Source organism: Takifugu flavidus, chromosome 13, assembly GCF_003711565.1.
Source record: "Takifugu flavidus isolate HTHZ2018 chromosome 13, ASM371156v2, whole genome shotgun sequence".
NCBI classification, from domain to species: Eukaryota; Metazoa; Chordata; class Actinopteri; order Tetraodontiformes; family Tetraodontidae; genus Takifugu; species Takifugu flavidus.
Genome location: NC_079532.1, coordinates 1353148 through 1365843, shown reverse-complemented (window position 1 = coordinate 1365843; position 12696 = coordinate 1353148). Strand labels below are relative to the sequence as shown.

Genomic DNA, 12696 nt, shown 5'->3' with positions numbered 1-12696 from the left:
CTCCACCTTGCTGGCGTCTGAGTCGGACTGGAGCTGTCTGCCCTTTACCGATCCAGCCACGGGCCCATCCATCTGGCCCATCAAGACTCACTCTCATTTCATCAGTCCATAAAACCCTAGAAAAATCAGTCTTGAGATATTTCTTGGCCCAGTCTTGACTTTTCAGCTTGTGTCTTGTTCAGTGGTGGTCGTTTTTTTAGCCTTTCTTACCTTGGCCATGTCTCTGAGTATTGCTCACTTGTGCTTTTGGGCACTCCAGTGATGTTGCAGCTCTGAAATATGGCCAAACTGATGGCAAGTGGCATCTTGGCAGCTGCACGCTTGACTTTTCTCAGTTCATGGGCAGTTATTTTGCACCTTGGTTTTTCCACACGCTTCTTGCGACCCTGTTGACTATTTTGAAGGAAACGCTTGATTGTTTCAATGTATTTTAATTATAACAGAAAATGCCAAAAATGACAGAATGCATAAAATAAATGAAAGCAGATACACATGGGGGTGTGAACACCTACATCTTCTGCTGGATTCAAAGAGTGTTTGCATTTTTTACATTTTTAAAAAGGATGCAAATAATTTGAACAGTCTGAAATTATTAAAAATATTGAATTACAATATTAATGGAAAAACTCATTTTAGGATCCCACAATTATGTTGTGAATTACTTCAGCATAAAAAAATCCCCAAAAACTAAAAGCCATTAGATACATAGAACATTTTTTCCAGGACAACTTCTGCATTTATGAAGCCCCGTGATTTCAGGAAACAGTCTTCTTCAACCAGTGGCCCAAAAGGAGCCTCTGGGTTTAGGATTAGGGGAAGGGAATGGGTTTACTCTTGGTGGAACGGCCGAGGGGAGGGGTCCAGAGCCGGGCGGCAAGGCAGAGGTACCGATGAGGGGCGAGCGGCAGACGAGTCGAGGCCAGGCACAGGAGTCGAAGCCGGGGAAGCAGATTATAGCTGGAGCCACGGAGGCAGAGTGCGTGGTCGGAGACAGAAAGCAGGCAGGTTTCCTGGGGAACAGGCGAGGCGGGCAGGATGAAGACAGGCAGGTCTGGGACGAGCTGCAGCGGAGCCGACAGGTGAGTGGAGTTGGCCTGATGAGGTGGGAGTGGCTGACAGGTAGAGTGGAAAACTACTGAGGGCAGGACGCAAGGAAAAGTGTTGGAGTTCACTTTTTCCAAAATTTTAGAATCCTGCTCCAGACCCCTTTCTTCTTCTTCTTTTTCTCCTTCTTTTCAATGTAGTTCTGATGAAAGAAGAATTGGTTTAAGTTTTCACACCCACACATTTAAACTTCCAAAACCAGGAGTGACGGGACAAACAAATCTGCGGCTGCTTACCCAAAGCTGCTGGAAGTTCTCTTGGAAGCGCTCAGTTTCCTGCTGCTTCCTCTCCTCCTCTTGCTGTTTTCGCAGGGTCTCTTGTTCGTGGAGTTTCTCCTCCAGCTCTGACTGGTGTTTTCTCCACCGCTGAGCTTCGGTCTGCCAGGACTCGATCAACGTGGTCAGCTGCTTCTTCAAGCAGTCGTCCCTCTCTTCCCTCATCCCTCTCTCAAGCTGCTGTCTCAGCCTCTCCTCTCTCTCGCGCATCTCACGCTGGTCCTTCTCCTTCTCCTCCAAGAGCTTCCTCTGGAATTCTTCCTGCGCGCCAATGAGCCTCTGCCTCATCCACGCCTCCATCTGCTGTTCTTTTTCTGAGAATTGAAGTTTCAGAGCCTCTTCTTTCTTGGAGAGCTCTACCTGGTCTCCGTGCTCCGGACTCTGGTGGCTGTCATTGGTTCCACTGCGCAACTTCTCCTCCAGATCAGAGCACTTCTCTTGGCTGACTGTGAGATCAGCCCTTGCCTGGTTCAGCTGGGTCAGGGTGTCCATATGAGCCACTGTTCTTATCTGGCGCCTTTCGGTGCTCCGGCTCAACTGCTCGTCCTTCTCAGCCAGCTGTTCTTTTAGCTGCCTGACTTCATGCTGAAGCTCCGTCACTGACCTCAGCAGCTTTTTGTTCTCTTCCTGTATCTTCTCCATTGGTCTTCCTGTTCTTACTTTTTTGTTTAAAATGTAGATCGCTTTAGCAGCTTCTGTTATGTTATTCTGTTATGCTGTTTCACTAACACAAGTAGATAGTTTAAGTATATTAGGATTTATGTTTAGGACTAGAGTTTTAGTCTTTGGTGTTGTGCCTTTAATGTCCTTTTTGTCAGGCTTTGACAAGGCTTTATGGTTTTGTCAGGCTTTAAAAGTTTTAACCGTTCATCATCAGAGCACATCAAAGACAGTGTTCTGTAGAACCAGCCAATGGAACAGCAGCACTACAGGGAGTGCAGAATTTTTAGGCAAGTTGTAATTTTGAGGATTCATTTTATTATTGAATAACAGCCATGTTCTTAATGAACCCAAAAGACTCATTAATATCAAAGTTGAATATTTTTGGGAGTTGGAGTGGGGCTTTTTTAGTTTTAGCTATTTTAGGAGGATATCTGTGTGCAGGTGACTATTACTTTGCGCATAATTATTAGGCAACTTAACAAAAAACGAATATATACCCATTTCAATTATTTATTTTCACCAGGGAAACCAATATAACAGCTCAACAATCACAAATATACATTTCTGACATTCAAAAACAAATCAGTGACCAATATAGCCACCTTTCTTTGCAAACACACTCAAAAGCCTGCCATCCATGGATTCTGTCGGTGTTTTGATCTGTTCACGATCAACATTGCGTGCAGCAGCAACCACAGCCTCCCAGACACTGCTTTCCCTCCTTGTAAATCTCACATTTGATGAGGGACCACAGGTTCTCTGTGGGGTTCAGATCAGGTGAACAAGGAGGCCATGTCATTAGTTTTTCTTCTTTTAGGCCCTTTCTTGCCAGCCAGGCTGTGGAGCACTTGGATGCGTGTGATGGAACATTGTCCTGCATGAAAATCATGTTTTTCTTGAAGGATGCAGACTTCTTCCTGTACCACTGCTTAAAGAAGGTGTCTTCCAGAAACTGGCAGGAGGACTGGCAGTTGAGCTTTAATCCATCCTCAACCCGAAAAGGCCCCACAAGCTCATCTTTGATGATACCAGCCCATATCAGTACCCCACCTCCACCTTGCTGGCGTCTGAGTCGGACTGGAGCCGTCTGCCCTTTACCGATCCAGCCACGGGCCCATCCATCTGGCCCATCAAGACTCACTCTCATTTCATCAGTCCATAAAACCCTAGAAAAATCAGTCTTGAGATATTTCTTGGCCCAGTCTTGACTTTTCAGCTTGTGTCTTGTTCAGTGGTGGTCGTTTTTTAGCCTTTCTTACCTTGCCATGTCTCTGAGTATTGCTCACTTGTGCTTTTGGGCACTCCAGTGATGTTGCAGCTCTGAAATATGGCCAAACTGATGGCAAGTGGCATCTTGGCAGCTGCACGCTTGACTTTTCTCAGTTCATGGGCAGTTATTTTGCACCTTGGTTTTTCCACACGCTTCTTGCGACCCTGTTGACTATTTTGAAGGAAACGCTTGATTGTTTCAATGTATTTTAATTATAACAGAAAATGCCAAAAATGACAGAATGCATAAAATAATGAAAGCAGATACACATGGGGGTGTGAACACCTACATCTTCTGCTGGATTCAAAGAGTGTTTGCATTTTTTACATTTTTAAAAAGGATGCAAATAATTTGAACAGTCTGAAATTATTAAAAATATTGAATTACAATATTAATGGAAAAACTCATTTTAGGATCCCACAATTATGTTGTGAATTACTTCAGCATAAAAAAATCCCCAAAAACTAAAAGCCATTAGATACATAGAACATTTTTTCCAGGACAACTTCTGCATTTATGAAGCCCCGTGATTTCAGGAAACAGTCTTCTTCAAACCAGTGGCCCAAAAGGAGCCTCTGGGTTTAGGATTAGGGGAAGGGAATGGGTTTACTCTTGGTGGAACGGCCGAGGGGAGGGGTCCAGAGCCGGGCGGCAAGGCAGAGGTACCGATGAGGGGCGAGCGGCAGACGAGTCGAGGCCAGGCACAGGAGTCGAAGCCGGGGAAGCAGATTATAGCTGGAGCCACGGAGGCAGAGTGCGTGGTCGGAGACAGAAAGCAGGCAGGTTTCCTGGGGAACAGGCGAGGCGGGCAGGATGAAGACAGGCAGGTCTGGGACGAGCTGCAGCGGAGCCGACAGGTGAGTGGAGTTGGCCTGATGAGGTGGGAGTGGCTGACAGGTAGAGTGGAAAACTACTGAGGGCAGGACGCAAGGAAAAGTGTTGGAGTTCACTTTTTCCAAAATTTTAGAATCCTGCTCCAGACCCCTTTCTTCTTCTTCTTTTTCTCCTTCTTTTCAATGTAGTTCTGATGAAAGGAGGAATTGGTTTTAGTTTTCACACCCACACATTTAAACTTCCAAAACCAGGAGTGACGGGACAAACAAATCTGCGGCTGCTTACCCAAAGCTGCTGGAAGTTCTCTTGGAAGCGCTCAGTTTCCTGCTTCCTCTCCTCCTCTTGCTGTTTTCGCAGGGTCTCTTGTTCGTGGAGTTTCTCCTCCAGCTCTGACTGGTGTTTTCTCCACCGCTGAGCTTCGGTCTGCCAGGACTCGATCAACGTGGTCAGCTGCTTCTTCAAGCAGTCGTCCCTCTCTTCCCTCATCCCTCTCTCAAGCTGCTGTCTCAGCCTCTCCTCTCTCTCTCGCGCATCTCACGCTGGTCCTTCTCCTTCTCCTCCAAGAGCTTCCTCTGGAATTCTTCCTGCGCGCCAATGAGCCTCTGCCTCATCCACGCCTCCATCTGCTGTTCTTTTTCTGAGAATTGAAGTTTCAGAGCCTCTTCTTTCTTGGAGAGCTCTACCTGGTCTCCGTGCTCCGGACTCTGGTGGCTGTCATTGGTTCCACTGCGCAACTTCTCCTCCAGATCAGAGCACTTCTCTTGGCTGACTGTGAGATCAGCCCTTGCCTGGTTCAGCTGGGTCAGGGTGTCCATATGAGCCACTGTTCTTATCTGGCGCCTTTCGGTGCTCCGGCTCAACTGCTCGTCCTTCTCAGCCAGCTGTTCTTTTAGCTGCCTGACTTCATGCTGAAGCTCCGTCACTGACCTCAGCAGCTTTTTGTTCTCTTCCTGTATCTTCTCCATTGGTCTTCCTGTTCTTACTTTTTTGTTTAAAATGTAGATCGCTTTAGCAGCTTCTGTTATGTTATTCTGTTATGCTGTTTTACTAACACAAGTAGATAGTTTAAGTATATTAGGATTTATGTTTAGGACTAGAGTTTTAGTCTTTGGTGTTGTGCCTTTAATGTCCTTTTTTGTCAGGCTTTGACAAGGCTTTATGGTTTTGTCAGGCTTTAAAAGTTTTAACCGTTCATCATCAGAGCACATCAAAGACAGTGTTCTGTAGAACCAGCCAATGGAACAGCAGCACTACAGGGAGTGCAGAATTTTTAGGCAAGTTGTAATTTTGAGGATTCATTTTATTATTGAATAACAGCCATGTTCTTAATGAACCCAAAAGACTCATTAATATCAAAGTTGAATATTTTTGGGAGTTGGAGTGGGGCTTTTTTAGTTTTAGCTATTTTAGGAGGATATCTGTGTGCAGGTGACTATTACTTTGCGCATAATTATTAGGCAACTTAACAAAAAACGAATATATACCCATTTCAATTATTTATTTTCACCAGGGAAACCAATATAACAGCTCAACAATCACAAATATACATTTCTGACATTCAAAAACAAATCAGTGACCAATATAGCCACCTTTCTTTGCAAACACACTCAAAAGCCTGCCATCCATGGATTCTGTCGGTGTTTTGATCTGTTCACGATCAACATTGCGTGCAGCAGCAACCACAGCCTCCCAGACACTGCTTTCCCTCCTTGTAAATCTCACATTTGATGAGGGACCACAGGTTCTCTGTGGGGTTCAGATCAGGTGAACAAGGAGGCCATGTCATTAGTTTTTCTTCTTTTAGGCCCTTTCTTGCCAGCCAGGCTGTGGAGCACTTGGATGCGTGTGATGGAACATTGTCCTGCATGAAAATCATGTTTTTCTTGAAGGATGCAGACTTCTTCCTGTACCACTGCTTAAAGAAGGTGTCTTCCAGAAACTGGCAGGAGGACTGGCAGTTGAGCTTTAATCCATCCTCAACCCGAAAAGGCCCCACAAGCTCATCTTTGATGATACCAGCCCATATCAGTACCCCACCTCCACCTTGCTGGCGTCTGAGTCGGACTGGAGCCGTCTGCCCTTTACCGATCCAGCCACGGGCCCATCCATCTGGCCCATCAAGACTCACTCTCCTTTCATCAGTCCATAAAACCCTAGAAAAATCAGTCTTGAGATATTTCTTGGCCCAGTCTTGACTTTTCAGCTTGTGTCTTGTTCAGTGGTGGTCGTTTTTTTAGCCTTTCTTACCTTGGCCATGTCTCTGAGTATTGCTCACTTGTGCTTTTGGGCACTCCAGTGATGTTGCAGCTCTGAAATATGGCAAACTGATGGCAAGTGGCATCTTGGCAGCTGCACGCTTGACTTTTCTCAGTTCATGGGCAGTTATTTTGCACCTTGGTTTTTCCACACGCTTCTTGCGACCCTGTTGACTATTTTGAAGGAAACGCTTGATTGTTTCAATGTATTTTAATTATAACAGAAAATGCCAAAAATGACAGAATGCATAAAATAAATGAAAGCAGATACACATGGGGGTGTGAACACCTACATCTTCTGCTGGATTCAAAGAGTGTTTGCATTTTTTACATTTTTAAAAAGGATGCAAATAATTTGAACAGTCTGAAATTATTAAAAATATTGAATTACAATATTAATGGAAAAACTCATTTTAGGATCCCACAATTATGTTGTGAATTACTTCAGCAAAAAAATCCCCAAAACTAAAAGCCATTAGATACATAGAACATTTTTTCCAGGACAACTTCTGCATTTATGAAGCCCCGTGATTTCAGGAAACAGTCTTCTTCAGACCAGTGGCCCAAAAGGAGCCTCTGGGTTTAGGATTAGGGGAAGGGAATGGGTTTACTCTTGGTGGAACGGCCGAGGGGAGGGGTCCAGAGCCGGGCGGCAAGGCAGAGGTACCGATGAGGGGCGAGCGGCAGACGAGTCGAGGCCAGGCACAGGAGTCGAAGCCGGGGAAGCAGATTATAGCTGGAGCCACGGAGGCAGAGTGCGTGGTCGGAGACAGAAAGCAGGCAGGTTTCCTGGGGAACAGGCGAGGCGGGCAGGATGAAGACAGGCAGGTCTGGGACGAGCTGCAGCGGAGCCGACAGGTGAGTGGAGTTGGCCTGATGAGGTGGGAGTGGCTGACAGGTAGAGTGGAAAACTACTGAGGGCAGGACGCAAGGAAAAGTGTTGGAGTTCACTTTTTCCAAAATTTTAGAATCCTGCTCCAGACCCCTTTCTTCTTCTTCTTTTTCTCCTTCTTTTCAATGTAGTTCTGATGAAAGGAAGAATTGGTTTAAGTTTTCACACCCACACATTTAAACTTCCAAAACCAGGAGTGACGGGACAAACAAATCTGCGGCTGCTTACCCAAAGCTGCTGGAAGTTCTCTTGGAAGCGCTCAGTTTCCTGCTTCCTCTCCTCCTCTTGCTGTTTTCGCAGGGTCTCTTGTTCGTGGAGTTTCTCCTCCAGCTCTGACTGGTGTTTTCTCCACCGCTGAGCTTCGGTCTGCCAGGACTCGATCAACGTGGTCAGCTGCTTCTTCAAGCAGTCGTCCCTCTCTTCCCTCATCCCTCTCTCAAGCTGCTGTCTCAGCCTCTCCTCTCTCTCGCGCATCTCACGCTGGTCCTTCTTCCTTCTCCTCCAAGAGCTTCCTCTGGAATTCTTCCTGCGCGCCAATGAGCCTCTGCCTCATCCACGCCTCCATCTGCTGTTCTTTTTCTGAGAATTGCAGTTTCAGAGCCTCTTCTTTCTTGGAGAGCTCTACCTGGTCTCCGTGCTCCGGACTCTGGTGGCTGTCATTGGTTCCACTGCGCAACTTCTCCTCCAGATCAGAGCACTTCTCTTGGCTGACTGTGAGATCAGCCCTTGCCTGGTTCAGCTGGGTCAGGGTGTCCATATGAGCCACTGTTCTTATCTGGCGCCTTTCGGTGCTCCGGCTCAACTGCTCGTCCTTCTCAGCCAGCTGTTCTTTTAGCTGCCTGACTTCATGCTGAAGCTCCGTCACTGACCTCAGCAGCTTTTTGTTCTCTTCCTGTATCTTCTCCATTGGTCTTCCTGTTCTTACTTTTTTGTTTAAAATGTAGATCGCTTTAGCAGCTTCTGTTATGTTATTCTGTTATGCTGTTTCACTAACACAAGTAGATAGTTTAAGTATATTAGGATTTATGTTTAGGACTAGAGTTTTAGTCTTTGGTGTTGTGCCTTTAATGTCCTTTTTTGTCAGGCTTTGACAAGGCTTTATGGTTTTGTCAGGCTTTAAAAGTTTTAACCGTTCATCATCAGAGCACATCAAAGACAGTGTTCTGTAGAACCAGCCAATGGAACAGCAGCACTACAGGGAGTGCAGAATCTTTAGGCAAGTTGTAATTTTGAGGATTCATTTTATTATTGAATAACAGCCATGTTCTTAATGAACCCAAAAGACTCATTAATATCAAAGTTGAATATTTTTGGGAGTTGGAGTGGGGCTTTTTTAGTTTTAGCTATTTTAGGAGGATATCTGTGTGCAGGTGACTATTACTTTGCGCATAATTATTAGGCAACTTAACAAAAAACGAATATATACCCATTTCAATTATTTATTTTCACCAGGGAAACCAATATAACAGCTCAACAATCACAAATATACATTTCTGACATTCAAAAACAAATCAGTGACCAATATAGCCACCTTTCTTTGCAAACACACTCAAAAGCCTGCCATCCATGGATTCTGTCGGTGTTTTGATCTGTTCACGATCAACATTGCGTGCAGCAGCAACCACAGCCTCCCAGACACTGCTTTCCCTCCTTGTAAATCTCACATTTGATGAGGGACCACAGGTTCTCTGTGGGGTTCCGATCAGGTGAACAAGGAGGCCATGTCATTAGTTTTTCTTCTTTTAGGCCCTTTCTTGCCAGCCAGGCTGTGGAGCACTTGGATGCGTGTGATGGAACATTGTCCTGCATGAAAATCATGTTTTTCTTGAAGGATGCAGACTTCTTCCTGTACCACTGCTTAAAGAAGGTGTCTTCCAGAAACTGGCAGGAGGACTGGGAGTTGAGCTTTAATCCATCCTCAACCCGAAAAGGCCCCACAAGCTCATCTTTGATGATACCAGCCCATATCAGTACCCCACCTCCACCTTGCTGGCGTCTGAGTCGGACTGGAGCCGTCTGCCCTTTACCGATCCAGCCACGGGCCCATCCATCTGGCCCATCAAGACTCACTCTCATTTCATCAGTCCATAAAACCCTAGAAAAATCAGTCTTGAGATATTTCTTGGCCCAGTCTTGACTTTTCAGCTTGTGTCTTGTTCAGTGGTGGTCGTTTTTTAGCCTTTCTTACCTTGGCCATGTCTCTGAGTATTGCTCACTTGTGCTTTTGGGCACTCCAGTGATGTTGCAGCTCTGAAATATGGCCAAACTGATGGCAAGTGGCATCTTGGCAGCTGCACGCTTGACTTTTCTCAGTTCATGGGCAGTTATTTTGCACCTTGGTTTTTCCACACGCTTCTTGCGACCCTGTTGACTATTTTGAAGGAAACGCTTGATTGTTTCAATGTATTTTAATTATAACAGAAAATGCCAAAAATGACAGAATGCATAAAATAAATGAAAGCAGATACACATGGGGGTGTGAACACCTACATCTTCTGCTGGATTCAAAGAGTGTTTGCATTTTTTACATTTTTAAAAAGGATGCAAATAATTTGAACAGTCTGAAATTATTAAAAATATTGAATTACAATATTAATGGAAAAACTCATTTTAGGATCCCACAATTATGTTGTGAATTACTTCAGCATAAAAAAATCCCCAAAAACTAAAAGCCATTAGATACATAGAACATTTTTTCCAGGACAACTTCTGCATTTATGAAGCCCCGTGATTTCAGGAAACAGTCTTCTTCAAACCAGTGGCCCAAAAGGAGCCTCTGGGTTTAGGATTAGGGGAAGGGAATGGGTTTACTCTTGGTGGAACGGCCGAGGGGAGGGGTCCAGAGCCGGGCGGCAAGGCAGAGGTACCGATGAGGGGCGAGCGGCAGACGAGTCGAGGCCAGGCACAGGAGTCGAAGCCGGGGAAGCAGATTATAGCTGGAGGCACGGAGGCAGAGTGCGTGGTCGGAGACAGGAAGCAGGCAGGTTTCTGGGGAACAGGCGAGGCGGGCAGGATGAAGACAGGCAGGTCTGGGACGAGCTGCAGCGGAGCCGACAGGTGAGGGGAGTTGGCCTGATGAGGTGGGAGTGGCTGACAGGTAGAGTGGAAAACTACTGAGGGCAGGACGCAAGGAAAAGTGTTGGAGTTCACTTTTTCCAAAATTTTAGAATCCTGCTCCAGACCCCTTTCTTCTTCTTCTTTTTCTCCTTCTTTTCAATGTAGTTCTGATGAAAGGAAGAATTGGTTTAAGTTTTCACACCCACACATTTAAACTTCCAAAACCAGGAGTGACGGGACAAACAAATCTGCGGCTGCTTACCCAAAGCTGCTGGAAGTTCTCTTGGAAGCGCTCAGTTTCCTGCTTCCTCTCCTCCTCTTGCTGTTTTCGCAGGGTCTCTTGTTCGTGGAGTTTCTCCTCCAGCTCTGACTGGTGTTTTCTCCACCGCTGAGCTTCGGTCTGCCAGGACTCGATCAACGTGGTCAGCTGCTTCTTCAAGCAGTCGTCCCTCTCTTCCCTCATCCCTCTCTCAAGCTGCTGTCTCAGCCTCTCCTCTCTCTCGCGCATCTCACGCTGGTCCTTCTCCTTCTCCTCCAAGAGCTTCCTCTGGAATTCTTCCTGCGCGCCAATGAGCCTCTGCCTCATCCACGCCTCCATCTGCTGTTCTTTTTCTGAGAATTGAAGTTTCAGAGCCTCTTCTTTCTTGGAGAGCTCTACCTGGTCTCCGTGCTCCGGACTCTGGTGGCTGTCATTGGTTCCACTGCGCAACTTCTCCTCCAGATCAGAGCACTTCTCTTGGCTGACTGTGAGATCAGCCCTTGCCTGGTTCAGCTGGGTCAGGGTGTCCATATGAGCCACTGTTCTTATCTGGCGCCTTTCGGTGCTCCGGCTCAACTGCTCGTCCTTCTCAGCCAGCTGTTCTTTTAGCTGCCTGACTTCATGCTGAAGCTCCGTCACTGACCTCAGCAGCTTTTTGTTCTCTTCCTGTATCTTCTCCATTGGTCTTCCTGTTCTTACTTTTTTGTTTAAAATGTAGATCACTTTAGCAGCTTCTGTTATGTTATTCTGTTATGCTGTTTCACTAACACAAGTAGATAGTTTAAGTATATTAGGATTTATGTTTAGGACTAGAGTTTTAGTCTTTGGTGTTGTGCCTTTTATGTCAGGCTTTGAACCAGGCATGTCCAAACCCAGGCAGCAAGTAGCCCTGACCACTCCAGGTGTCCCAGAGGCTGCCTGAAAAGAAAAACGGGAGCTGAAACATGAATTTAATAATCAGGTGTTTTATTTAGCAGCCCCCTCTGGGATACCTTACGGAGCATATCAATAACAACAAGCCCTAAATGTTGTTCAGGAATTTTATTTATTGGCTTCCAGTACATACTCTGCAGATCCAACTAATCAGGACAGTAGCCTAAATGCAAATGCAGGGCTGACGTCAGGTGTAAAGAGTCTCTCAATGTCAAAGCCAGTTAGTCGCTTTTCAGAGTGGCAGAGAACTGGGGTCAGCAAAGAAGGGTGTTGCTGTAGTGCTGTCAGAAACTGAAGGGCTGAAAGGCCATCTTTGAATCTACAAAGTGAACACAAACACTTTCACTGCTGTGTAGTGCCAACAGCAACAACCAATTAAACTATCTAAATTGTATTATCTTAAGTTTATATATTTTATAAGGTTCTATTTGTTTGTTATATTGAGTATTTATAGATTAGCATAAGGCAAAGAATGGAGAGACAGACATCATATAGGCTAGCAGTTGTAACACCATAGATATACATGCCATGAGACATTTCAAGCAAATTTCATTTTTGGGGGGTGGGGGGGGGTGGAACGACAAAAAACAAATGAAAATTTAACTTACCTGTCAATTACAGATGAGTTGAGGTCAATAACATACCATCGGACGTAGTCTGCCACAATGTCCTTCTTTTCTTCAGTTAGAAAGTTAGCAGCCGCTAACCAATGGTACAGCTGATTCACGTTGTACGTACTTCGGATAGCGACGGCTATGCTACACTTACTTTGCTTAGCATTAACAGGCTGTTGAGACGTCCCCGGTACCGCTGGTTCTTCAGTCTGTGCTGCAGGATTTTAGAACCTATACGCACTGACAACGGGTTATTAATGAACTGAATAAAACCGGTTGTTGTTTAATAAGCTGTTGGCACACGAACCTCTGTTATTTTGATGGGTAAAACGTCCTCGTTAGTATAGTGGACAGTATCTCCGCCTGTCACGCGGAAGACCGGGGTTCGATTCCCCGACGGGGAGTGTTTATTTTGATCAATATAATTGAGCACCTAACTTTTGAAACGTTCAGCGTTATTACTTAGTAAAGTCTATTTAATTACACAATTGTTAGGATATTTAGCCAACCAAATTCATTTAGCATCTTTGTCCCAGTATA

At 45.5% G+C, this 12696-nt stretch overlaps 3 protein-coding genes and 1 non-coding gene across 6 annotated transcripts; 1 reads left to right on the top strand and 3 right to left on the bottom strand.

The window, feature by feature from the left end:
- Positions 1 to 3576: 3576 nt before the first annotated feature.
- Positions 3577 to 4665, bottom strand: LOC130536878 (golgin subfamily A member 6-like protein 26). The gene is made up of 2 exons (XM_057053112.1): positions 4432 to 4665; positions 3577 to 4336 (listed from the first exon to the last, which is right to left on the bottom strand). The coding sequence occupies exons 1-2, from the start codon at positions 4630 to 4632 to the stop codon at positions 4259 to 4261; spliced, it is 279 nt and encodes a 92-aa protein (XP_056909092.1). The 5' UTR covers positions 4633 to 4665; the 3' UTR covers positions 3577 to 4258.
- Positions 4666 to 6864: 2199 nt separating this feature from the next.
- LOC130536315 (golgin subfamily A member 6-like protein 1) lies at positions 6865 to 8478 on the bottom strand. The gene is made up of 2 exons (XM_057052171.1): positions 7522 to 8478; positions 6865 to 7426 (listed from the first exon to the last, which is right to left on the bottom strand). Exons 1-2 carry the CDS (start codon positions 7765 to 7767, stop codon positions 7349 to 7351), a joined length of 324 nt encoding a protein of 107 aa, XP_056908151.1. The 5' UTR covers positions 7768 to 8478; the 3' UTR covers positions 6865 to 7348.
- Positions 8479 to 10278: 1800 nt separating this feature from the next.
- On the bottom strand, positions 10279 to 12480 carry LOC130536791 (golgin subfamily A member 6-like protein 26). 3 transcript variants are annotated; one of them, XM_057052977.1, is made up of 4 exons: positions 12151 to 12480; positions 11676 to 11861; positions 10613 to 11527; positions 10279 to 10517 (listed from the first exon to the last, which is right to left on the bottom strand). In XM_057052977.1, exons 3-4 carry the CDS (start codon positions 11288 to 11290, stop codon positions 10440 to 10442), a joined length of 756 nt encoding a protein of 251 aa, XP_056908957.1. In that variant the 5' UTR covers positions 11291 to 11527; positions 11676 to 11861; positions 12151 to 12480; the 3' UTR covers positions 10279 to 10439. The 3 variants fall into 3 exon arrangements, with proteins under 3 accessions (XP_056908957.1, XP_056908959.1, XP_056908960.1); XM_057052979.1 differs by lacking the exon at positions 11676 to 11861; XM_057052980.1 differs by lacking the exon at positions 11676 to 11861 and having other exon boundaries at positions 12311 to 12480.
- Positions 12481 to 12488: 8 nt separating this feature from the next.
- Positions 12489 to 12560, top strand: trnad-guc (transfer RNA aspartic acid (anticodon GUC)). Its single transcript has one exon. It is a non-coding gene; the product is annotated as a tRNA-Asp (tRNA).
- Positions 12561 to 12696: the final 136 nt, after the last annotated feature.